The sequence below is a fragment of the Loxodonta africana genome, chromosome 3, assembly GCF_030014295.1.
Source record: "Loxodonta africana isolate mLoxAfr1 chromosome 3, mLoxAfr1.hap2, whole genome shotgun sequence".
Taxonomy (NCBI): domain Eukaryota; kingdom Metazoa; phylum Chordata; class Mammalia; order Proboscidea; family Elephantidae; genus Loxodonta; species Loxodonta africana.
In genome coordinates this window covers 142,071,636-142,099,318 of record NC_087344.1, presented here as the reverse complement: position 1 = coordinate 142,099,318, position 27,683 = coordinate 142,071,636, and the positions used below count along the sequence as shown (strand labels likewise).

The following is a 27,683-nucleotide window of genomic DNA, read 5'->3' as shown; positions in this document are numbered from 1 at the left end:
AACTGGATGGAGGGACCAAAAAGGATATGGGTGTTCATGAAGGGTGGGGGGAAAGACTTGAGGGGGGCCAGGAGAAGCAAACATGCTAGGACTGCCACCTACCCCAAAGTGTGAGAGTCTAGACAGCCACTACCTGAGAGGGTTGCAGAAGTATCTTCAGGACACTGAGAGGAAACGCCCAGGATGTAGCTGTTTTCTAGGTGTGAAGCAGCAGTCCCAAAGGGCCTAGTGGAATGACTTGGGAGGTGGAGAGGGTGATGGGCTGGTTCAGGTGGCTGGGAAGGAACACTGGACCATGACAAGGATGTTGTTGTTATAGTTAGATGCCGTCGAATCAGTTCCGACTCATACCAACCCTGTGTACTATGGAACGAAACACTGCCTGGTCCTGCGCCATGCTCACAATTGTTGTTACAGTTGAGCTCATTGTTGAAGCTACTGTGTTAATACATCTCATTGAGGGTCTTCCTTGGGTCTTCCTCTTTTTCATTGACCCCGTGCTTTAGCGAGCATGATGTCCTTCTGCCGGGACTGATCCCTCCTGATAACATGTCTAAAGTATGTAAAACATAGTCTTGCCATCCTTGCCTCTAAGGTACTTCTTCCAGGACAGGTTTGTTAGCACTTTTGGCAGTCCATGGTATATTCAGTATTCTTCGCCAACACCAAAATTCAAAGGCGAAAATTCTTCTTCGGTCTTCCTTACTCATTGTCCGGCTTTTGCCTGCATATGACGCAATTGAAAATACCTTGGCTTGGGTCAGGCACACCTTAATTTTCAAGGTGACATCTTTGCTTTTCAAAACCTTAAGGAGATCTTTTGCAGCACGTTTGCCGAATGCAAAACGTGTTTTGATTTCTTGACTGCTGCTTCCATGGGTGTTGATTGTGGATCCAAGTAAAATGAAATCCTTGACAACTTCAGTCTTTTCTCTGTTTGTCATGATGTTGCTTATTGGTCCAGTTGTGAGGGTTTATGTTTTCTTATGTTGAGGTGTAATCCATACTGAAGGCTGTGGCATTTGATCTTCATCAGTAAGTGCTTCAAGTCCTTTTCACTTTCAGCAACCAAGGTTGTGTCATCTGCATAATGCAAGTTGTTAATTAGCCTTCCTTCAATCCCGATGCCCTGCTCTTCTTCATACACCATAAATAGGGATGGTAAAAGGATACAACCCTGATGCACACCTTTCCTTACTTTAAACCATGGAATATCCCCTTGTTTTGTTCGAACAACTGCCTCTTGATCTATGTACAGGTTCCTCATTAGCACAATTATGTGTTCTGGAAATCCCATTCTTTGCAGTTATCCATAATTTGTTATGATCCACACAGTCAAATGCCTTTTCACAGTCAGTAAAACACAGGTAAACATCTTCCTCGTATTCTCTACTTTCAGCCAGGATCCATCTGACATCAACATTAATATCCCTGGTTCCATGTCCACTTCTGAATCTGGCCTGAATGTCTGGCAGTTCCAGGTAGATATACTGCTGCAGCCACCTTTGAATAATGTTCAGCAAAATTTTACTTGCGTGTGATTTTAACGACATCGTTTGGTAATTTCCTCATTCGGTTGGATCACCTTTCTTGAAACTAGGCATAAGTATAGATCTCTTCCAGTCAGTTGGCCAGGTAGCTGTCTTCCAAATTTCTTGGTATGGATGAGTGAGTGCTTCCAGCGCTGCATTCCTTTCTTGAAACATCTCAGTTGATATTCTGTCAATTCCTGGACCCTTGTTTTTCTGCCACTGCCTTCAGTGCAGCTTGGACTTCTTCCTCCAGTACCATTGGTTCCTGATCATATGCTACCTTGAAATGGTTGAACGTCGACCAATTCTTTTTGGTGTAATGAGTCTGTTTATTCCTTCCATCTTCTATTGATGCCTCGTGAGTCGATTACTGTTTTCCACATGGAATTCTTCACTATTGCAATTAGAGGCTTGAATTTTTCCTTCAGTTCTTTCAGCTTGAGAAATGCCGAGCTTGTTCTTCCCTGTTGGTTTTCTATCCCCCAATATATACTTTACTTTGTCTTCTTGAGCTGCCCTTTGAAATCTTCTGTTCAGTTCTTTTACTTCATCATTTCTTCCTTACGCTTTAGCTTCTTGACATTGGAGAGCAAGTTTCAGAGTCCCTTCTGACATCTGTTTTGGTCTTTTTTTTCTTTCTTGTCTTTTTAATGACCTCTTGCTTTCTTCATGAATGAGGTCCTTGATGTGATTCCACAACTCTTCTGGTCTTCGGTCATCAGTATTCAACAGGTCAAATCTATTCTTGAGATGGTCTCTAAATTCAGGTGGGATATACTCAAGGTCATGCTTTGGTTCTCGTCGACTTTTTCTAATTTAGTTCAGTTTGAACTTGAACTTGCATATGAGCAATTGATGATCTGCTCTGAAGTGGGCCCCTGGCCTTGTTCTCACTGATGATACTGAGCTTTTCCATCATCTGTTTCCACAGATGTAATCGATTTGATTCCTGTGTATTCCATCTGGCGAGATCCACGTGTATAGTCCCTCCAATGAGGAAGAGACTCGCCACTCTGCTGTGATGACTAGCATCATTTTCTGCATTTATTTACCCCTCTAGCCTCCAAATCCCCACTTGCTTTAGTCTTAGAACATTTGCCCTTTATACCTCACTTTGTAGGTTTTAATATTTATGTACAAAACTTTTGTGTATTATTTGGTTAATATTCAACTTAAGCTAAAAGACTTCAAATTAAAAATTTTATTACCCAATCCACAAGTGTTGAATTTTTTTAAAAAAGTAAATGAGCAGTATAGTTAATGGAGTCCCAGTGAGAAGAATTGTAATATCTATGTTTTTACTGAGCACAAAAAACAGAGTGAGGAAAGAATTCGTTATAGACACATGAGCTGTGTTAGACGGGGCCTATCGGAGACTGATTCTTATTATGACGTCCTGGTTGGGAAGGAATGAAGTAGGGTTATTGCTGAATGACTTGAGTTTCTCTAGTGAATTGGCTTCTGTAGGTGACTTTACTTCTTCACATTAGGCAGCTGGAAATGTGTATTGATTCATTTCATTTTCATTTGAGGGTCAGCTCCATCAAAGATGTAGCCATAGAAATGCTCTGTTTGCTGGATATGAGCAAATGCATTAGTGTGTTTTTTTGGTCTGAATGTTACTAAGGTTTTTAGGAACCAAATAAAAACCATGCAGGATTGTTGTTGTGACTGCAGAATATGTTTTAAAAGTTAAATACTAATTTAAGTAGTAAGTGGAATGGTTCTTTTCTAGAACTGTACTATTCTTCTTACCATTTTAATTTTGTTCTAAATATTGTTTGTCCTACTGAACAATTAGTTTTTATTTGGTAATTATTGCTTGTTTTGATTTTGCAGATAATGTTATTTCTCTTATGACTTTTAGCTTAATCGTACCTTAGAAATTATCTAACCAACTCTCACATTTTATAGATGAGGAAACTGAGGCATAGAGAAATCAGTTGATATTTCCTAAGTTTAATAAAAAATAATATTACTAAAAGGATATATTAAGTTATAGTACTTCAGATTTCCTCTTAATGTTTAACTTTAAGACTTGGATGATTTTCAATCTCATGATATTAAAGTTGTCTTCTAAAATGTATAACATTGAAATCTTTAAGAAAATAGATTTTCACCCCTCTTTGACTCGATGGCACTGGGTTGGGTTTATTTTAAATATAAATGTAAGACATGTAACAAACAGCTGGTAAGGGTGAAAAAATACAAAAGGCTTAAAATTCTTATAGTTTGTATTAACTTAAAAAGATACTAAAAACTAGATTTACTCTTTAAAATGTAAGCAATTTTTAATGTTGATTCATCATGAGATCACAATTTATATCTATGAATTCTCTTCATAGGTTGAAGAAATATGGATACCATCGCTATAAACCTAGGCACTGTTTTTGTCAGCTTTGTCATCTATCAGCTTATTTTCCACTTTGTAAGTTCTTGGTTTTCAGCAAAAGTTTCTCCACGTTTTAAGGATCTCAGCTTGGAAAAGAAGATTAAATGGAACTCAAGGTAAAGCAAATAAAAATGTAACTGATTAATTAAAAAAACAAACAAACTCGTTTCGTGACATAAAGTAGCTATCTCAAATATCTCAAAAGAGTATTTTTCATGAAGGATGTAACAAATTTTAAGGTCAGCTGTTATTATTTGACCTTAGGAATAGAAGGAAAGAAGTAGATTAATGTCATACAAGACATTTTAAAAATTCTTATGTTGAAAGGTGTTAAGATGAAATTATTTAACTTTCTGGGGATGCGTGGGAAGGTTAAAGTTAGACACCAGCTGTCTGTTTAAGACTACTGTTTTGTTTTCTTTTCTGAAATGTTTAAGATAAACACATGTTCTTTGGAAGTGATAACAGAAGACATTCCTTGGCATTGTGAGCAGCTTATACGTAGTACTCACTGGCTTAGGGCAGTTATACACCGCACACCAGAGAACACAGGGCATGATCAGTGCATCCGTTTCTCTCTTTTAATATATTTTCATTACAGTTCGGAGCCATTCAGAATGTACTTTTTGCTATGTAATTCTAAAGTTAAAAATTGCTTTTTAGATTTTTCTTAATGGAAAAAATGGATAAAGAACAAGTTAACTAAGGATGTAGAAATCTGCTGGAGCTTTTGATAAATTGGCTACACATTTTTTTTTTTCCTGCAACTCATTAATCTCTCACAAGGTTTCAAACACCAAATGACTCTGATGACTGCTTCACCTCCTCAGTGCATGGCAGCAGCTATGGGAATATTTTTTGTTGTTATTTAGTTGAAGTTAATGCTAACTGTAAAATGAATTCAGCAAGTCTTTAAAATTCTCGTAATTATTTTTCATTGACTTGTCCTTTTAGAATTAAAGAACTTCTGCCACATGCCTAAATATTCGAGAAAGATCACATTTGACCTGAAATCCCTTATCTTTGTTTGAGTCAAATTGTTTTATAGGCATCCACTTTTTTTTTTTTGGTAAATGTATAGGTAATGGAGCATGTGCCTTTTCATCCGTCTTCACATGTACAGTTCAGTGACATTAAATATGTTCATCACGTTGTTCAAGCATCACATCATCATTAACCATTCCTGAATTTTTCCATCATCCTCAGTGTCCCCTAAGCATCGTGTCTTCCTTTCCTGCGCCACCCCACCCCGCCTATGATAACCACTAGGAAACTGTGATCTCTATATACTTGCCCGTTCTAGATATTTCATATAAGTGAGATCATACAATATTTGTCACTTCTGATACTAACTTATTTCACTCAGCACAATGTTTTCAGGGCTTATCCATGTCATAGTATCAGGACTTCTTTCTCTTTATGGCTGAGTGATATCCCATTTGTGTATGCACCACACTTTGTTGATCCATCCATGTGTTGATGACATTTAGCCTGTTCCCACCTTTCAGGCACCCACTTTCATAACTCATAATGGGAATAAGACTTTAGGTGTTTCCGTGTGCACATTATACTGATTTGTTTGGTTCGTACATGCTGCAGTTCTTCTTGCCCAGAAAGTAAGAGTCATTTCTCCACGTTTGAAAAATGAGAGGAATAGCACACTTTGTATTGTTGAAATGTTTTTTTTTTTTAAACATACTAACCATTATTTATTTTAAACTCTTTCTGACATATAAAGATACACGGAATGCTGGAAAAGAGAAGGAAGAGTGGGAACTAGGGGCATGCAGTCTCTGCTACTAATTTAAGCTCTCCATTTCTTTTTCACTATGCTTAAAAAAAAAAATTTTTTTTTTTTTTTTGGAATCTTGTTGTTGTTGTTAGGTGCTGCCAAGTTGGTTCCGACTCATAGCGACCCTATGTACAACAGAATGTAACACTGCCGGGTCCTGCACCATCCTCAAGACTGTTGTTATGCTTGATCCTATTGTTGTAGCCACTGTGTCAGTACATCTCATTTAGGGTCCTCTTCTTTTTCATCGATCCTCTACTTTATCAAGTGTGATGCCCTTCTCCAGGGGTTGGTCCCTTCTGATAACATGTCCAAAGTATGTGAGATGAAGTCTTACCATCCCCACTTCTAAGGAGCGCTCTGGCTGTACTTCTTCCAAGACAGATTTGTATGTTCTTTTAGCAGTCAATGGTATATTCAATATTCTTCGCTAAGCTGCAAGTCAAAACCATAGAGAGTGTATAGAGAGGTGGATGCAACAAAAAGGAAACAAAACAATGAAATGAAAAAAATGCTTTACATTATTTAGTCTTATCACTGCCATTCTATGCTGCAGGGATATACCATTTGGCAAACTGAGTTCCCATTTGAAAAAGGAGCCTGGGATTATGTAAAATTTGTTTACTATTCAAATGGTGTGTTCTCTCTGTCTCTGTCTTTCTCATAGTTTAGAGTTACTCCTGCTTCCCGCTCCAACTGTGAGAGAGAGAATGCAAAAAGGGAAAAAATTGGCTCCTATTTGAGTAAAGTACGCATTTGTGTATTGAAACCCAGCCTCCAGTCTTGAAACAGGCAGATGAATACAACACACATAGTTCTTCCTAGTAATCAGGAAAAAGTCTCTGAATAATGGGTAGTCTAAGCCATCTAACAGAAAAAAGATAGGAGGAAAAACCTCACCAGAAAATGTACACCTGAGGGCTAACAGTTTAATTATAAATGAGAAGTTGTGTTTAATTGTTGCTTTTTCTGAAAATTTACATACTTGTAGATTACATATAAAAATACACTCTTAAAATTTTTAAATTTTCTTATTTTTATCCACTTGCTGTCATATGGATTAGAAATTTCCATCGTGTTGAAATACTCCTAATTTTAAATCTACTGCTTAAAAATTTAACTCTCCTTTTTATTTGAGCTGTATTATTTCTATTGGTAATACTCAGGCTATTTGTGAAAGATTAAATCAGTTGTAAAAAGCATCGCTAATTATTTTCTGGAAAACCAGTGTCTTTTTGTAAGCATAAACATTTCTTTTAATTTTCTTTAAAGAAAAATTGAAGTATTTAATCTTGGGTAGCGTTTTGCTATTTCTTTGTAGACACTAATGAATTTACATTTTTCTTTGTCAGGAATCTAATTTTAAAGAATAAGACATGAAATTTTTACTAAGAGAGAAGTGTCAAAGTATGACTTTTAATATAGAATAGTATGTTAGCACAGGGTGTCTGCTTCTCCTGTTGCTTATAGTGGGAGCTATTTGGTCCATGTTACATTCAACTAACCTCTGATAAATTATAGGAGCCCTGGTGGTGCAGTGGTTAAGAGCTTGGCTGCTAACCAAAAGGTCGGCAGTTTGAATCTACCAGCTGCTCCTTGGAAACCCTATGGGGCAGTTCCGCTGTGTCCTATAAGGTTGCAACATGTTCTCATCGACTGAATGGCAAGAAGTTTTTGCTCTTAATGAGTTATATGCCATTTCCATCAGCTGAGGGCTTGTAATTCATTCCATTAAACATATAGCATCTCAACAGAAAAGAGAATTTGAGGCCTGAGTATCAAGAACAAAGAAATTTCTGAAAGGAAACTTTTTGGACTTAAGGTTATTGAATACTAAAACTGGTTAGTAAGAGAGGCTATGTTTTTTATTTTCACTTATACAGTTTTTGAATGGCAACAGAAAGCCAACTATAGGATTACACAGATGGAGTGTTTCATTTAATCATCAAGGAGTTTACATTTTTCTCTTGCTATACCAAATGGAGTACAGGTGTGCTTGGCATGAAAATTCCAGACCTGTAAGTCTGATAAATTGGCCTAATTATTCACACTTCACAGTGATCCTTTGGTATTGCATAGGATCGGTGCCTTTAAATTAGATTTTTTGAGACTTTAAAATAACATTTCATTTAATATAATTACACTCACCTATTTAGGAACATATCATCTATTAAAAAAAAATCATCTATTAGATCAAATATATTGGTTTTTCATGTTACAATGAGATTTTCTAACATGAGGTTTTATCTTGGTTGGTATATTTCTGTTATTTTTAATGGTCCGGGATCATATTGTAGAGAGATATTTATTGCACACCAGTATTTTAAACAAAAAACTTTGCTATTCCTTTCATCTTTTATTCTAATGAAGAGAAAAGAAACTTCTTGTAAACTCAGTCAAGATGTGAGAAGCCCTAAACTGTTGGGTAAAAAACTTCCCTGTGTGGATAGCTACACAGTAACCTACATATAGATCCTTAAGTGGGACATCATAGGGTTTGGGTATCATTTGAGTCATTAAATTATTAATTGGCATGATACAGTCATAGAAACTGATGTTTTTCCTTTAAACCTTATTCCTTCTATAAAAGAAAACTGGACTTGGATCTTGTGAACATTTTGTTTTCACTTGAGTGCTTCTTTCAAACCAGGCCTCAATTTCACTACTTGTAAGTGCTTTCATAATATTGTGAAAGAAGGACTAATAATAGCTTCCCTACCTTTCTTATGGCTTCGTTACGAAAATCAAGTGAAATAATGCATGTGGGTGTACCTTGAAAACTGAGATCTCCCAGGTAATGCATCTTCATTTCATGATCCATCCAAATTCTATTTTAACTATACCCAGCACCCCCCAAAAAAACCCCCAAAATCGAATCTGCTGCTTTTCAGTAAATTCCAACTCGTAGCAACCTTATAGGACAGGGTAGACTGTCCCATAGGGTTTCCAAGGAGCAGCTGGTGCATGTGAACTGCTGAACTGCTGACCTTTTGGTTAGTAGCTGATCTCTTAATCAGTGTGCCACCACAGCTCCATTTTAAGGATAAGGAAATGGTTAAGGCCAGTACATTTGGAAGCATTCCCAACTTATTTCCTAAAGAGCAGGGAACTCAGCCTGCAGTGATGCTGTTGGAAATGGAGCTGGGAGCAGGGGGTTGGGTAGTGGAGTTACCAGTTGCCATCTGTCTCTACAAAACTCCATCAACCACATTGTCATGTATGCCTCTGTTTTAGAGCTCTTCACCAAGCAGTGATTCCTGGGTCTCCTAGCAGGGGACTACAGTCAGGGGCATTCTTTTTGTCATTAATTCCAAAGTAAGTATGGCCTTTGGATTTTGAAATGGCAGTTTTCTATTGTGCTGTCAGATGTATTCCACTATGATATTTAAATGCTTCTAGATATAACTTCTTAAGAATGCTAAATGTTTTGCCAGAATGAGTTAAAGTTTGGTGAAAAAGGATCTAAAATCTTTGTATGTATTTTGTTTCATTTCAGGGTGGGATCTACATGCCAAGCTTTAGTGGCTGGAGTTTTTAGCCTATACATTCTTTTATTTCATGAGGCTGCTACGGCTGATCCACTTTGGTAAGCTGTCTATTTCTAAGACAGTCAATTTGATTTCTATTTTATATTAATTATTAATAATAACATTTCTTACTTTAAAGCATAAACCATAGAGATGCTATATGTTCTCTGAAAATGCATGTGTTCAAGATTAATTTCAGCAACGTGCTTTAAAATGTTTTATTTTAGATTTGAATACATACAATGAGGGCCATTTTGTTTTAGTATTGCAATTGTTATGAAAAATAGGAAGCATACGGTAATGATATAAACATTTTTACTGTTAGTGAATAAAACGAAGTTATTGTAAATACTGTTCTGAGTGAAAATGAGTTATTACTGAGACACATTGATCAACTTGGATAAAAGCTACTTAAGACTTAGCCTTCAAATCCATAAATTTGTAGCCATCAATTGATATCAAAGAGATGAAAAACGAGAATTATTGATGGCTTTTTAGTGAGAAGAATTTGAGGATTTGAGGCATCAGTAATAACTGTGTTCACTGGAGAATTCTACCACACATTCAGAGAAGCACTTAGACCAGGACTAATCAAACTATTTCGGAACCCAGAAAAGGAAACGACACTTCCAAATTCATTCTATGAAGCCAGCATAACTCTGATACCAAAACCAGGCAAAACCACCACAAAAAAAGAAAATTACAGATCGAGATCTCTCATGAATATTGATGCAAAAATTCTGAACAAAATTCTAGCCAATAGAATTCAGCATCATATGAAAAAAATAATAAAGAATAGTTGGGAAGGGCAAAGATGGCAGAGTAGTCGGATGTTTCCAGTGGTCTCTCTTACAACAAGGACCCAAAAAACAAGTGAATCAATTATATATATGACAAGCTAGGACCAAAGATAAAGAGGGAATCTTAAGAGCAGCTATGAATAAATGAAAAGTCACCTACAAAATAAAGTCAATGAGAATAAGCTCAGACTACTCAGCTGAAACCATGCAGGCAAAAAAGCAATGGAATGACATATTTAAAGCCTTAAAGGAAAAAAATTGTCAGCCAAGATCATATCCAGCAAAACTGTCTCTCAGATATGAAGGCGAAATTAGGACATTTCCAGAGAAACAGAAGTTTAGGGAATTTGTAAAAACCATACCAAATACAAGAAATACCAAAGGCAGTTCCCTGGTTAGAAAATCAGTAACATCAGATAAAAACCTAAAACTAGAATATAGGACTGAGAAACCAGATATCAGCCCTGACAGGGAAATCACATAAATAAATCAAGATAAAAAAAAAAAAAAGCTCAAAACAGGGAAACAGCAATGTCATTATGTAAAACATGACAGACAACATTAAATCAATAAAGATGGAATAACTAATGTAGATTTAGATCTTTCATATGGAGAAGAAGTCAAGGTGACATTGGTTTAAACTTAGAAAAACAGGGGTAAATAATAAAAAAAGGTAACTACAAATGAGACTAACAATCCGACGCAGCAAAATAAAATACAAGAAAAACATAAAGACTCAGCAAAAACTACATCAACAGCAATGAAAAAGAGGAAAACACAATTTGTAAAGAAAAACTACTCAGCACAAAAAATTAAGCTGAAAAAAGAACCTGCCGAGAACACACAAAAATAGACATCAAAATCACAGCACTAAACTCATACCTATCCATAATCACGCTGAATGTAAATGGACTAAATGCACCAATAAAGAGATAGTTGCAGAATGGATAAAAAAAATGATTTGTCTGTATGCTCCCTATAAGAGACACACCTTATACTAAAAAACACAAACTAAAACTCAAAGGATGGAAAAAAATATATATATCAAACAAACAACAATCAAAAAAGAGCAGGAGTGGCAATAGTAATTTCTGACAAAACAGACTTTAAAGTTAAATCTAGCACAAAGATAAGGAAGGACACTATATAACGATTAAGGGACAATATACCAGGAGGATATTACCGTATTAAATATTTATGCACCCAACGACAGGGCTTTAAGATACATCAAACGCTAACAACATTGAAAAGTAAGATAGATAGCTCCATAATAATAGTAGGAGACTATAACACACCACTTTCAGTGACAGATAGAACATCTGGAAAGTAGCTCAATAAAGACACGGAAGATCTAAATGCCACAATCAACCAACTTGACCTCGTAGACATATATAGAACACTCCACCCAATGGCACACAAGTATACTTTCTTTTGCAGCACACATGGAACATTCTCCAGAATAGACCACATATTAGGTCATAAAGCAAGCCTTAGCAGAATTCAAAACATCGAAATATTACAAAGCATCTTCTCTGACTATAAAGCCATAAAACTAGAAATCAGTCACAGAAAAAGAAAGGGGAAAAAAATCAAACATATGGAAACTGAACAACACCTTGCTCAAAAACTAGTAGGTTATAGAAGAAATTAAGGATGGAATAAAGAAATTCATAGAATCAAATGAGAATGAAAACACACCCTACCAGAACCTTTGGGTTACAGAAAAAGCAGTGCTCAGAGGTCCATGTATATCAATAAATGCACACATACAAAAAGAAGAAAGAGCCAAAACCAAACAATTATCCCTACAACTTGAACAAATAGAAAGAGAGCAACAAAAGAAACACTCAGGAACTGGAAGAAAGCCAATAAAAATTAGAGCAGAATTAAATGAAACAGAGAACAGAAAAACAATTGAAAGAGTTAACAAAACCAAAAGCTGGTTCTTTGAAAAGATTAACCAAATTGATAAACGATTGGCCAGAATGACAAAAGAAAAACAGGAGAGGAAGAAAATAACCCGAATAAGAAATGAGGTGGGTGATATACGCACCTGAAATTAAAAGAATCATAACAGACTACTATGAAAAATTGTACCCCAGCAAATTTGAAAGCCTAGAGTAAATGGACAAATTTCTAGAAACAAACTACCTTACCTAAACTAACACAAACAGAGGTAGAACAGCTAAATAAACCCGTAACAAAAGAATAAATTGAAAAAGTAATTTAAAAACTCCCAACAAAAAATCCCCAGCCCTGATGGCTTCACTTAAGAATTCTACCAGGCTTTCAGAGAAGAGTTAACACCACTACTAAAGGTATTTTAGAGCATAGGAAGAATGGAATATTCCCAAACTCATTCTATGAAGCCAGCATAACCCCGATACCAAAAGCAGGTAAAAAAAAAACCAAACCAAACCCAGCGCCATCGAGTAGATTCTGACTCATAGCGACCCTATAGGACAGAGTAGAACTGCCCCATAGAGTTTGCAGGGGGTGCCTGGGAGATTCAAACTGCCGACCCTTTGGTTAGCAGCCGTAGCACTTAACAGCTATGCCACCAGGGTTTCCAAACTAGGTAAAGATACCACGAATAAGGAAAATTACAGCCAATATCCCTCATGAACTTAGACACAAAAATCCTTAACAAAATTCTAGCCAACAGAATTCAACAACATATCAAGAGAGTAATTCACCACGACCAAGTGGGATTCATACCAGGATGGTTCAACATTAGAAAAACAATCAATGTAATCCACCACATAAATAAAGGACAAGAACCACATGATGTTATCAGTTGATGCAGAAAAGGCATTTGACTAAGTCCAACACCCATTCATGATAAAAACTCTCAGAGAAATAGGAATAGAAGGGAAATTCCTCAGCATAAGAAAGGGCATTTATACAAACCCAACAGCGAACATCATCCTAAATGGAGAGAATCTGAAAGCATTCCCCTGGAGAACGGGAAGCAGACAAGGATGCCCTTTATCACCACTCTTTTTCAACATTGTTCTGGAGGTCCTAGCCAGAGCACTTAGGCTAGATAAAGAAATAAAGGGCATCCAAACTGGCAAAGAAGAAGTAAAAGTATCTCTATCTGAAGATGGCATGATCTTATACACAGAAAAACCTAAAGAATCCTCAAGAAAACTACTGAGACTAATAGAACAGTTTAGCGGAGTATCAGAATGAGAGATAAACATACATAAATCAGTTGGATTCCTCCACACCAACAAAGAGTACTTCAAAGAGAAAATCACCAAATCAATACCATTTACAACAGCCCCCAAGAAGATAAAATACTCCGAAATAAATCTATGTAAAAGATGTAAAAGACCTATACAAATAAAATTACAAGGCACTACCACAAGAAACCAAAAGAGACTTATCTAAGTGGAAAAACATACCTTGCTCATGGATAGGAAGACTCAACGTTGTAAAAATGTCTGTTCTATCCAAAGCGATCTATAGATACAATGCAACTCTGATCCAAATACCATTTTTTAATGAGATGGAGAAACAAATCACCAACTTCATATGGAAGGGAAAGAGGCCCTGGATAACTAAAGCATAACTGAAAAAAGAAGAACTAAGTGGGAGGGCTCACTCTACCTGATTTTAGAATATATTTCACCTCCGCAGTAGTCAAAACAGCCTGGTACTGGTTCAACAACAGATACATAGAGCAGTGGAACAGAAGTGAGAATCCAGACATAATTCCATCCACATATGAGCAGCTGATATTTGACAAAGGCCCAAAGTCAGTTAAATGGGGAAAAGACAGTCTTTTTAACAAATGGTGCTGGCATAACTGGATATCCATCTGCAAAAAAATGAAACAAGACCCATACGTCATGCCATGCACGAAAACTAACTCAAAATGGATTAAAGACCTAAATATAAAATCTAAAACGATAAAGACCATGGAAGGAAAAATAGGGACAATGCTAGGAGCCCTAATACATGGCATAAACAGTATACAAAATATTACTAACAATGCACAAACGCCAGAAAAGAAACTAGATAACTGGGGAGCTCCTAAAAATTAAACACCTATGTTCATCCAAATACTGCACCAAAAGAGTAAAAGTATTACCTACACACTGGGAAAAAGTTTTAGCTATGACAGTTCTGATCAGCATCTGATCTGTAAAATCTACATAATACAGCAAAAACTCAACAACAAAAAGACAAATAGCCCAATTAAATAATGGGCAAAGGATAGGAACAGGCACTTTACCAAAGATGTTCAGGTGCCTAATAGGTACATGAGGAAATGCTCATGATCATTAGCCATTAAAGAAATGAAAATCAAAACTTACAATTAAATACCATCTTACCCCAACAAGGCTGGAATTAATACAAAAAAGAAAAAATAATAAATGTTGTAAAGGTTGTGGACAGACTAGAATGCTTATACACTGCTGGTAGGAATGTAAAATGGCACAACCACTTTGGAAATCAATTTGGAGCTTCATTAAAAAGCTAGAAATAGAACTGCCATAAGATCCAGCAGTTTCCCTCCTTGGAATATATCCTAGAGAAATGAGAGCCTTTACACAAACAGATATACACACACCCATGTTTACTGCACCACACTTTACAATAGCAAAAAGATGGAAGCAACCAAGGTGTCTAACAATGGATGAATGGATAAATAAATGATGTATATTCACATAATGGACTACTACGCAATGCTTTGGAATAATGATGAATCTGTGAAACATCTCATAACATGGAGGAATCGGGAAGGCATTATGTTGAGTGAAATTAGTCAGTTGCAAAAGGACAAATATTGTATGAGACAACTATTGTAAGAACTCTAGAAAAAGTGTAAACACAGAAGAAAATATTCTTTGATGGTTATGAGAGTGGGGAGGAAGGAGAGAAGTATTCACTAATTAGATTGTTGTTGTTGTTTGGTACAGTCGAGTCGGTACCGACTCATAGTGACCCTATGAACATCAGAATGAAACACTGCCCAGTCCTGAGCCATCTTTACAATCGTTATGCTTGAGCCCATTGTTGCATCCACTGTGTCAATCCACCTCGTTGAGGGTCCTCCTCCTTTCCGCTGACCCTGTACTTTACCAAGCATGATGTCCTTCTTCAGGGGCTGATCCTTCCTGGCAACATGTCCAAAGTATGTAATATGCAGTCTCACTATCCTTGCTTCTAAGGAGCATTCTGATTTTACCTCTCCCAAGACAGATTTGTTCATTCTTCTGGCAGTCCATGGTATATTCGATATTCTTCACCAACACCACAATTCAAAGCCGTCAGTTCTTCTTCAGTCTTCCTTATTCATTGTCCAGCTTTCACATGCATATGATGCAATTGAAAATACCATGGCTTGGGTCAGGCATACCTTAGTCTTCGTGGTGACATCTTTGCTTTTCAACACTTTAAAGAGGTGCTTTGCAGCAGATTTGCCCAATGCAACGCATCCTTTGATTTCTTAACTGCTGCGGTCCCTATGAGTCAGAATCAACTCGCTGGCAACTGGTTTGGTTTTTTTTTTTTTTTGGCTTCCGTGGGTGTTGATTGTGGATCCAAATAAAATGGAATCCTTGACAACTTCAATCTTTTTTCCATTTATCATGATGTTGCTTATTGGTCCAGTTGTGAGCATTTTTGTTTTCTTTATATTGAAACGTAACCCGTAAGGAAGGCTGTGTAAGTGCTTCAAGTCCTCTTCACTTTCAGCAGGCAAGGTTGTGTCATCTGCATAACACAGGTTGTTAATGAGCCTTCCTCCAATCTTGATACCCTGTTCTTGTTCATATAGTCCAGCTTCTCAGATTATTTGCTCAGCATACAGATAAAGTGTGGTGAAAGGATACAACCCTGATGCATACCTTTCCTGACTTAAACCACTCAGTATCTCCTCGTTCTATCCAAACAACTGCCTCTTGCTCTATGTACAGGTTCCTCATGAGCACAATTAAGTGTTCTGGCATTCCCATTCTTCGCAGTGTTATCCGTAATTTGTTATGATCCACACGTCTGAATGCATTTGCATAGTCAATAAAACACAGGTAAAAATCCTCCTGGTGTTCTCTGCTTTTAGCCAGGATCCATCTGACATCAGCAATGACATCCCTGGTTCCATGTCGTCTTTTGAATCTGGCCTGAATTTCTGGCAGTTCCCTGTCGATATACTGCTGCAGTGCTTTTGAATGATCTTCAGCAAAATTTCGCTTGCGTGTGATATTAATGATATTGTTCTATAATTTCCACATTTGGTTGGATCACCATTCTTGAGAAAAGATGTAGGATATCAATGTTTATGCGTTCCATTTTCTTTTTGACAATTTCTAATTTTCCTAGATTCATACTTCATACATTCTAGGTTCCAATTATTGATGGACATTTGGAGCTGTTTCTTCCTATTTTGAGCCGTGCCACATCAGCAAATGAAGGTCTGGAAAGCTTTACTCCATTCACGTCATTAAGATTGACTCTATTTGAGGAGGCAGCTCTTCCCTAGTTGTCTTTTGAGTGCCTTCCAACCTGGGGGGCTCATCTTCTGGCACTATATCAGGCAATGTTCCACTGCCATTCATAAAGTTTTCACTGGCTAATTCTTTTCAGAAGTAGACTCCTGGGTCCTTCTTTTTAGTCTGGAAGCTCAGCTGAAACCTGTTCTCCATGGATGACCCTGCTTGTATCTGAATACCGATGGCATAGCTTCCAGCATTACAGTAACACATAAGCCCCCAGTGTATGACAAACTGACAGATGCTTGGGGGAATTAGGAAGTAGACGAGGACTATTTTAGGTGAAGGGAAAGACAACACACGATACAGGAGAGGTCAGCACAACTGGACTGAACCAAAAGCAAAGAAGTTTCCTGAATACAACCGAACGCTTCAAAGGTCAAAGTAGCAGGGACAGGGATTGGAGACCACGGTTTCAGGGGACATCTAGGTCAATTGGCATAATAGAATGTATTAAGAAAACATTCTGCATCCCACTTGGGTGAGAGGCATCAGGGGTCTTAAACACTAGAAAGCAGCCACCTAAGATGCATCAATTGGTCCTGAACCCACCTGGAGCAAAGGAAAATGAAGAACACAAAAGACATGTGGTAAAGATGAGCCCAAGATACAGAAAGGGCCATATAAACCAAAGACTACATCGACCTGAGACCAGAAGAACTAGATGGTGCCTGGCTACCACCAATGACTGCCCTGACAGGGAACACAACAGAGAATCCCTGATGGACCAGGAGAACAGTGGGATGCAGATCTCAAATTCTTATGAAAAGACCAGGCTTAATGCTCTGACTGAGACTAGAGGGACCGTGGATGTCATGGACCCTGGACCCTTTGTTAGCCCAAGACTGGAACCATCCCTGAACCCAACACTTCAGATAGATAATGATACTGGTGAGGAGTCAGCTTCTTGGCTCAAGTAGATACTTGAGACTATCTGGTCAACTCCTATCTGGAGGCAAGAAGAGAAGGAAGAGGGGGACAGGAGCTGGTTGAATGGACATAGGGAATACACGGAGGAGAGGAGGTATGTGCTGTCTCATTACTGGGAGAACAACTAGGAGTATATAGCAAGGTGTGTATAACTTTTTGTATGAGAGACTGACTCGATTTTCATAAACATTCACTTAAAGCACAATAAATAAATAAAAAATAATACACCACAACCAAGTAGGATTCATACCAGGTATGCAAGAATGGTTCAACATTAGAAAATCAATCAACGTAATTCACCACATAAATAAAAAGAAAGAAAAAAATCACAGGATCATCTCAATCGACACAGAAGAGGCATTTGATAAAGTCCAACATGCATTCCTGATAAAAACTCTCAATAAAATAGATAAAGAAGGGAAATTTCTCAACATAATAAAGGGTATCTATGCAAAGAGCAACATCATTCTTAATGGAGAGAGGCTGAAAACTTTTCCCTTGAGAACAGGAACAAGGCAAGGATGCCCTTTATCACCACTCCTATTTAACATTGTGTTGGAAGCCTTAGCTAGAGCAATAAGGCAAGAAAAAGAAATAAAGGGCATTCAAATTGGTAATAAATACTTTAAACTGTCCCTATTTGCGTATGATATGATACTATATGTAGAAAACCCACAAGACTCCATGAGACAACTACTGGAAATAATAGCTTCAGCAGAGGAGCAGAATATAAGATAAACATACACAAATCGATTGGATTCCTATACATCAATAAAGAGAACAATGAAAAGGAAATGAGGAAAACAACACCATTTATAATAGCCCCTAAAAAAAAAAAAAAAAAACTTAGGAATAAATCTAACCACGAATGTAAAAGACCTATACAAAGAAATCTACAAAATACCATTGCGAGAAACCAAAGGAGATCTACATAAATGGAAAAACATACCATGCTCTTGGATAGGTAGGTTCAACATTGTGAAAATGACAGTTCTACCCAAAGCAGTTTACAAATACGATCCAACCTTGATCCGAATACCACGACATTCTTTAAAGAGGTGGAAACACTAATTATTAACTTTATGTGGAAAGGGAAGAAGCCCCGGATAAGTAAAGCACTACTGAAGAAGAAGAATAAAGTAGAAGGACTCGTACGACCTGACCTTAGAACCTACTATAAAGCTACGGTAGTCAAAACAGCCTGGTACTGGTACAACAGCAGATACACTGACCAATGGAACAGAATTGAGAACCCAGATGTAAATCCATCCACCTACAGTCACCTGATCTTAGACAAGGGCCCAAAGTCCATTGAGTGGGGAAAAGACAGTCTTTTTAACAAGTGGCAATGGCAAAACTGGACGTCTATCTGCAAACAAATGAAACAAGACCCATACCTCACACCATACACAAAAACTAATTCAAAACTGTTCAAAGACATAATATAAAGCCAAAAACTATAAAGTTCATAGAAGAAAAAATAGAATCAACGCTAGAGGCTCTACTACACGGCATTAACAGGATAGAAATCCAGAAGATAAGCTAGCTAACTGGGATCTTCTAAAAATTAAACACTTAATGCTCATCAAAAGACTTCACCAAAAGAGTAAAAAGAGAACCCACAGACTGGGAAAAAATATTTGGCTATTACAAATCAGACAAAAGTCTAATCTCTAAAATCTATGAGAAAATCCAACACCTCTACAACAAAAAGACAAATAATCCAATTAAAAGGGGGCAAAGGAAATGAACAGACACTTCACCAAAGAAAGACATTCAAGTAGCCAACAGACACATGAGAAAAAACTAGCCATTACAGAAATGTAAATCAAAACCGCAATGAGATATCATCTCATCCCAGCATCACTGGCACGGATCAAAAAAACAGGAAATAACAAATGTTGTAGAGTCTGTGGGGAGATTGGAACTCTTACGCAATTCTGTTGAGAATGCAAAATGATACAACCATTTTGGAAAATGATATGGCACTTTCTTAGAAAATAGAAATGGAAATAGCATATGATCCGGCAATCCCACTCCTAGGAACATATCCTAAAGAAATAAAGAGTTGTCAAACGAGTAGACATATGCACACCCATGTTCATTGCAGCATTATTCACAATAGCAAAAAGATGGAAACAACCTAGATGCCCATCAACAGATGAATGGATAAACTATGCTACATACACACAATGCAGTATACACAACGTTAAAGAATAATGATGAATCTGGGAAGCATCTCATAACATGGATGTATCTGAAGGGCATTATGCTGAGTGAAAAAAGTAAATCACAAAAGGACAAATATTGTATGAGACCACTACTGTAAAAATTCATGAAAAGTTTTACACAAAAACAATCTTTGATGGTTAGTTACAATGGAGGGGAGGGGTGGACATGGAAAAACACTAAATAGCCAAGTAGTAATTTTAGTGAAGGGTAAGATAGTACACAATACTGGGGATGCCAGTACAACCTGCCCAGGGCATGTCATGGAAGCTCCACAGGCAAATCCAAACTCCCTGAGGGACCAAACTGCTGAGGGGATCATGGTCTCAGAGAACAGCTATCACAACTGGTATAACATAGTTGAGAAAGAAAATGTTCTACATTCCACTTTGGTGAGTAGTGTCTGAGGTCTTAAAAGCCTGCAAGCAGCCATCTAAGATACTCCACTGGTCTCACTCCTTTGGGAGCAAGGGAAAATAAAAAAAACTAAAGACAGAAGGACTAATGGACCACATCTACCACGGCCTCTACCAGACTGAGTCCTGTACAACTAGATGTCGCCTGGCTACCACCACTGACTGCTCTGACAGGGATCACAATAGAGGGTCCTGGACAGAGCTGCAGGGAAATGTAGAACAAAATTCCAACTCACAAAAATAGGCCAGACTTACTGGCCTGACAGAGACTAGAGAAACCCTGAGAGTATGATAGTCCCTGGACACCCTTTTAGCTCAGTAATGAAGTCACTCCTGAGGTTCACCCTTCAGCCAAAGATTACACAGGCCCATAAAACAAAAGGAGACTAAAGAGGCACAATGGCCCAGGGGCAAGGGCTAGGAGGCAGGAGGGGACAGGAAAGCTTGCAGTAGGGAACCCGTGTTCACGAAGGGAGAGTGTTGACATTTCGTGGGGTTTTTAACCAATGTTTCAGAGTGAATCAATTTAGTAAATTTAATTCCCTGACCAGGTTTCTATATAGTCTATGTAAATAATTTCTAGCTTTTTTTTTTTTACTTAGATGATTTTCAGAAGAACCAATGATTTTGGGAAGTAAATTTTACAACAAAGATGACTCATTGATCAATTTTTTTCTTAGCAGACTTTTACTTATTATTTTTTTACATTTTATGCCATAATTTATTGCAGTTCAACTTTCATGTGTTGTAGTTTTCAGATCCAAATTTGTAAAGAAGACATGATTTGTGCTCTTTCTAGTTGTAGTTTTAACTGTTGACAGATTTATTTTATTATAAATGACACTCTTTTTTCTATTGAGATTTAAATATTTCAACATTAGTTCACATTATAAATCAGATAAAGGACTGATAATTTATATTTGTTTCTTTGAGCACAGGGCATTAGTAGGCCAAAAGTGTAGGACATTGATATATGTAGAGGCTGAAACAACAGGTTTAAGCTATCCTACCCTGATTATTTCCTAATTGTATGATAATAGCTTAGTCCTCAGTAAAATGATGATGATGATAACATATTGCTTCAAAATCAGAGGCTGGATCAGATGATTGCTCGAGGTATTTGTGTCTCTGATTCAGAATAAGGAGTCAAAAAACCCAGCATCTGCAATTTCATTTGGATCCTCTTACAAACAAATCATTTGAAACACATTTATAAAAAGTTATCTTTTGGCTAAATTACCTTAGTAAAACTTTTAGCTAATATATATGAGAAATTATGGTTACTTGTGCAGTTGGATGTATTATCATAGCTAATACAGTATTTTGTGCATTGCGAGGCTTAGAATGGGATCCAGAATTCCTAATGAGTCATTCCTTGGGTGACTTAATACAGTGGAGTGTCAATAATAGTGGGCACTTAGATATCCTTCAAAGTCCGTCATAAATTCCACTGGTGGTGTGAATGATGCCTTCCAAATTTGGGGGAAAAAAGCAAAAAAACAAAAACCGTTGTTTTGCATCTCTGGATTTGGAGAGTCTGGGAATAGTTCTAAAAACTTTGATTTCATACGAAGTGCACTGGGGACTTTTAGCTACCCTCAGGAGGTTTGAGGTCTTCTACTTTGGAGACTCAGTATGGATTGGCTTTAAGTACTTTAGAAGATTTGAGCCTACCCTGAACTCTAAGAGCTGATGATTTATTCTCAAGGAAATTTTGGAGACTGGCTTGGGCCTAGAGTAAACTCCAGGGAAATTATGGGCTACAGAAGATCTTTTATTTATTTATTGTGCTTTAAGTGAAACTTTACAAATCAAGTCTGTCTCTCATACAAAAAGTTATACACACCTTGCTATGTACCCCTAGCTGCTCTCCCTCTGATGAAACAGCACATTCCTCCTCCCCACCCTGTATTCCCCATGTCCATTCAACCAGCTCCTGTCCCCCTCTTCCTTCTCATCTCACCTCCAGACAGGAGTTGCCCACATAGTCTCATGTGTCTACTTGAGCCAAGAAGTTCACTCCTCACCAGTATCATTATCTATCTTGTAGTCCAGTTCAACCCCTTTCTGAAGAGTTGGCTTTGGGAATGGTTCCAGTCTTGGGCTAACAAAGGGTCTGGGGCTCATGTACTCCCGGGTCCCTCTAGTCTCAGTCAGACAACTAAGCCAGGTCTTTTTACAAGAATTTGAGATGTGCTTCCCACTGTTCTGTTCATCAGGGATTTTCTGTTGTGTTCCCTGTCAGGGCAGTGATCAGTGGTAGCCAGGCACCATCTAGTTCTTCTGGTCTCAGGCTGTTGTAGTCTCTGGTTCATGTGGCCCTTTCTGTCTCTTGGGCTCATCTTTACCATATGTCTTTCGTGTTCTTCATTCTCCTTTGCTCCAGGTGGGTTGAGACCAATTGATGCATCTTAGATGGCCGCTTGCTAGTGTTTAAGACCCCGGACATCTCTCACAAAAGTGTGATACAGGAAGTTTTCTTGATGTACTTTGTTATGCCATCTGACCTATATGTTCCCTGAAGTCATGGTCCCAACTCCCTGTCCCTGCTACTCTGACTTTGAAGCATTCAGTGGTATTCTGGAAACTTCTTTGCCTTTGGTTTATTCCAGTTATGCTGACCTCTCCTGTATTGTGTGTTGTCTTTCCCTTCACCTAAAATAGTTCTAGTCTACTATCTAATTAGTGAATACCCCTCACTCTCCCTCCCCACCTTCGTAACCATCAGAGAATATTTTCTACAGAAGATCTCTTGATTAAAATGAATCACCTTGGACAGGAAGGCTACAAGATTTCCTCAGGGGCCTTGAGTTGAGATTATCCTGGGAACAGCGTATTCCTGCTTGTACTAGTACTACAGGATCATTTCAGTTCTGCTAAACACTTTTTGTGTGTTTTATGATTTACATCTGAGTTTTGTAGCATATGTTTTTCTTGGTTGACAGTTTTTTCATTCAAGATTTTATATAAGGCATCCCATTGCCTTCTTGCCTGCATGGTTTCAGCCGAGTAATCAGAGTTTAGTCTTATTGTTTCCTCTTTGTGTGTGACTTTTCATTTTTCTCAAGCTCCTCTCAGGATTCTTTCTTTTTGTTTGGTTTTAGTGAGTGTGATTATGACACATATTGGTGTTTTTCTTTTGGGTCTGTCCTATGTGGGATTCATTGAGCTTCTAAGATAGTTGGCTTTTTATCTTTCCTGATATTAGGGAAGTTTTCTGTCAACAAATCTTCAATGATCCTTTCTATGTTTTCTGTTTCCCCTGTTGTGGAACTCTGATCACACGGAAATTTTTACTTTTGATTGTATCCCACATCATTCTCAGAGCATCTTCATTTTTTTCATTCTTTGATTTTTCCTCAAACAAAGTGGTATCTAAGGATTTGTCTTCAGGTTCGCTGATCCTGTCTTCCACTGTTTCAAATTTGCTCTTAAAACCTTCTACTACACTGTTTCTGAAATCTTGTTTATCTTTTGGATTTCTAAGTGTTGTTTTTGTAGGGTTTCTAATTGTTTATTTTGACATTTTGTTCCTGCATTATTTTCCTAATTTCTTCCATTGTTTTGTCTGTCTTTTCCATGATTTTGTTTATTTTCTCCTTACCTGTGTGTGCATTTTTCTTCATCTCTTGGAGAACCCTGAATTTTAGAGTTCTGAATTTCCTGTTAGGTAGTTCCAGTGTTTATTTTGATTCCTTTCTGGAGCCATACTCTCCTATTTTATTATGTGTTTTGATATTGTTTTCTATCTTTGGGACATTCAGGAATTATTTTCTTCATTTAGTGATTGTAGATTTGATTCTTTTGTCTTTCTTTTTTGTTTTATTTTGTTAGGTCCGGGCAGGCAGGCTGGTTATGTTTTGCTGCTTGCTTGCCTGTGGCACTATGCTTCTCATCCTCTTGCCCAAGTAAGAAGGGGTGGTCAGTCAGCCTGGTGCAGCAGGGTGAGTCCAGCAGGGGTGGAGGAGTGGGATGGGGTAGTCTGCAGTAAGAACTGGGGAAGATGGGATGAGACGGGGAGGGGGGCAGTGCAGGGCACAGTCTGAGAGATTCTCGTCAGTACCACTCAGAGGTGTGACACTTGGTGCATGGTGCAGATAAGCAGGAGGGAAAGGAGAGGATGTGATATGCAGAGCTAACTGGGTGGTTGAAGGAAGAGAAAGAAACACAGGCAAAAAAAGAGAAAAAAAGCAAAAAAAAAAATGAAGTAAAAACTAATAAGAAATAAAATGGTGGTACAGTAGGATCCAGCCAATGTAGGTGGGGCAGACCTGGTGAGGCCATGTGCCAGTGGCTGTCTAGCCTAGCAGTGTGGCTCAGCCTGTTGAGAAGCAGCATGAGTGGTGCATGGGTCTAGTTGGATGGGAAAAAGGAAAAAGGGGAAAGAGAGAGAAGAAGCCAACAATTAAACAGACAAATAAAAATAAAAACAACAATAATAAACAAATATGATGGTGAGTGTGCTGTCTTGGGCGGGTCAGAAATGGGGTGGTGGCGAGCTGCTGTCTCTCTCACCAGGTGGCACGGCAGGGCCCGTCAGGAAAAGACAGGGGTGGCGAAGGGCCTAGGTAGGGAGAAGGGAAAAGATAAATAAAAATACAAAATATGGCACTGAGTGAGATAGTCTGTGGGGGTGGTGCAGACCCAGGGAGGCTGTGTGCCAGAGGCTCTCCAGCTGAGTGGTACAGTACAGCCTGCCAAGATTGGTGGCGACACATAGGGATTGATGGATGGGAGAGACAAAAGGAAGGAAGGGAGAGGGAGAAGAGAAACAATACCAAAAAGAAGGATGAAAAGAATCAAAGAATAAATAAAATGGCACTGAGGAAGCTGGTTGGTGATGGCTGTGGAGACCCGAGGAGGCCACATGTCTGTAACCATGCTTTGCAGTATGCTTTGCAGTATGCTTTGCAGTATGGCCCCTCCAGAAAGGACGGGGTGGTACACATGGCTGAGTGGGTGGGAGAAAGGAGTGGAAGGAAAAAATAGAGAAGAAACTGAGAAAAGGAAGAAAGAAAGAAAAAAAAAAGACAAAGCAAACAAACCAAAAAATCATAGCCCTTCAAGAAGGGGAGGGGATGGCAATGGGACTAGGTGAGTGGGGGAAAAGAAAGGAAGGAAGGGGGAGAGAGAGAGAGAAAAAAAGCAACACAAAAGGCCAAAAGAAGCAAACGAATTAAAAAAAATCAAAGCCCATCAAGTAGGGTGGGGGATGGCACACGTGGCTAGCTGGATCAGAGAGAGAGGAGTGCAACCAAAAAAGCCAGAGACACAGACACACAAAATCAAAAAACAAAGAATAAGAGAACAAACCACACACACACAAAACTAACAAAGCAAACCAAAAAAAATCACAGGCTGTTATTGGTGGCGCAGTGGTTAAGAGCTTGGATGGAAACAAAAGGCTGGCAGTTCAAATCCACCAGCTGCTTTTTAGAAACCCTATGGGGTAGTTCTACACTGTCCCATATAGGGTTACTATGAGTCACAATTGACTGGATGATAATGGGTTTGTTTGTTTTGGTTTTATCAAGGAGGGTAGGGGATGGCACATGGGGCTAGCTGAGCTGGAGAAAGAGAAGGAAGAAAGGGAGAGAAAGAGAAAAGCAAGAAAAAAAGAAAGAAAAAGGCAGGCAGGCAGGCAGGCGGGCGGGCAGGCAGGCAGGCAAACCAAAAAAAGCACAGCCTGTCATGAAGGGGAGGGGATGGCATGTGGGGCTAGAAAAGCAAAAAAAAAAAAAAAGGAAAACAACCCAGAAAACAAACAAAAAATATAAACTAAAACAAACAAAAAAAATGGGGCTACAGGTGCCGGCCAGTGGGGGTGTGGCGGACCCCCAATGGCAGTGAGCTAGAGTCTCTCCAGCTGAGCAACTGGGGCTTTTTGGCAAGCATCAGGGACCACATAGACAGAAGTAGGGTTGGGGTGGGAAAGCATGTATCCCTGGTTATTGGGTGCTCTGTCTCCTGCTGAGAGCTCCGTGGACCTGCCTTCCTTACTCCCTGTCTGAGTTCTTTGGCGGCTGTAGCCCAAGATGGCGAATCCAGGTGGCAGTGAGCTGGTATCTCTCCAGCTGAGGCACCTAACCCTGGTGGCAATCAGAGGAGGTCTCATACAGGGAAAAGGGTATGGAGTGAGAAAACACATATGCATGGTTACCAAGTGCTGTGTCTCCTGTTGCGAGCTCCGTGGAGTCAACTTCCTGTACTCCCGGTCTGAGTCTTTTGGTGGCTGAAGCCCAAGATGGCGAATCCAGCCGCATTAACTGGTACGGGACCTCCACTCCGTAGCTCTCTGTTCTGTGGTAGTTTCTTATTTCATTCAGTGCTTGATTGAGTTCTTTATTCCTTCATTTGGTACTTAGGGTTCCAGGACTGATGTTTGTGTCTGTTTTACTCAGTTTTTCCACTCTTTGCTGCAGAAGGATGGCAAAATGCTTCTCTCAATAGAGCCATGTTGTCTTCGCGTATGATTTATATTTGAAAATGGCAACTTAACATTTGAGAAACTACAGAAAGTGTTTTCATTATATTTAAATCTCAAAAGAAAAAAAAAAGTAGGCATCATTTATAACCCATGTGCTAGACAAGTTTGTTTTTTTTTTTTTAATATTTACAGGGATGACCCATGGCTTGTGAATGTGAATATTGCTATTGATCTGGGCTACGTCATTTCTGGTATGTGATACATGGTTTCCTGTCTACTTCTTTTTAAAATTGTAACCAAAAGAATTAGATCATACCAAAATGCAGTGAATCATTAAGAGGAAGAGATAAATTTTAAATAGAAATAATTTATAAATTATTGTATTATTTAAAAATAATAATTATTTAATAATCCAGTTAAAAGAAGAGTGAATCACGTGAACACATTGGAAGAAGATTTTCTGGTTTGACACAAGATGCTGTGTTTGTCCAGGATAACAGAAAATTCATAACACACCACACACAGTGGTTAATGAATGGTTTCAATTCCAAAAGTAGTTACTGCCCAGGAAATCTTGGATGAAAGCAATGTTATACAGATTTTCTCAGAAAAGATAATCCAAAAAATTTACAAACAAGAGCTCTGAAGCTGTGAAAGAAATGATTATGAAGCTGAAAGAAGTGATAATTTGCCAGAGGAAAGAGCTAAATACATTTGCATAACAACGCAGCTTTCTTCCTATTTTTAAAAGCTGAGTGGAAAGTGACTTCTTTTTATTCTCTCTACAGAAAACATTATCCAGTCATCATATAGATTGATGACCAAAGAGTGGGCAGCAATATATGTAGGGAAAATGTACTTAGAGAGGTATATCAGACAGTTAATTAAAACAAACAAACAACGTTGCCATGGAGTCAATTCTGACTCATAGTGGCCCCATAGGACAAAGTAGAACTGCCCCATAGGGTTTCCAAGGAGCGTATGGTGGATTCAAACTGCCGGTATTTTGGTTAGCAGCCAAGCTCTTAACCACTGTACCACCAGGGCTTTTCTATTACTTTTCTTGATATTTCACATTTGTGGTATTTGTTTTCTCTTTAACATTAGTAATTTGATGATATGTTTTCTCTTTGTA

The 27,683-nt window shown here is 38.2% G+C and overlaps 1 protein-coding gene across 1 annotated transcript in view; it reads left to right on the top strand.

Moving 5' to 3' along the window:
* Window positions 1-3,723: 3,723 nt before the first annotated feature.
* LOC111752897 (TLC domain-containing protein 4-like) overlaps window positions 3,724-27,683 on the top strand; it is a 38,739-nt gene continuing 14,779 nt past the window's right edge. Inside the window, exons 1-3 of the mRNA XM_023558447.1 lie at window positions 3,724-4,040; window positions 9,213-9,302; window positions 26,741-26,799. Of these exons, the coding sequence (XP_023414215.1) occupies window positions 3,889-4,040; window positions 9,213-9,302; window positions 26,741-26,799 (301 nt within the window). The 5' untranslated portion in view covers window positions 3,724-3,888. The remainder of the gene's footprint in view (window positions 4,041-9,212; window positions 9,303-26,740; window positions 26,800-27,683) is intronic.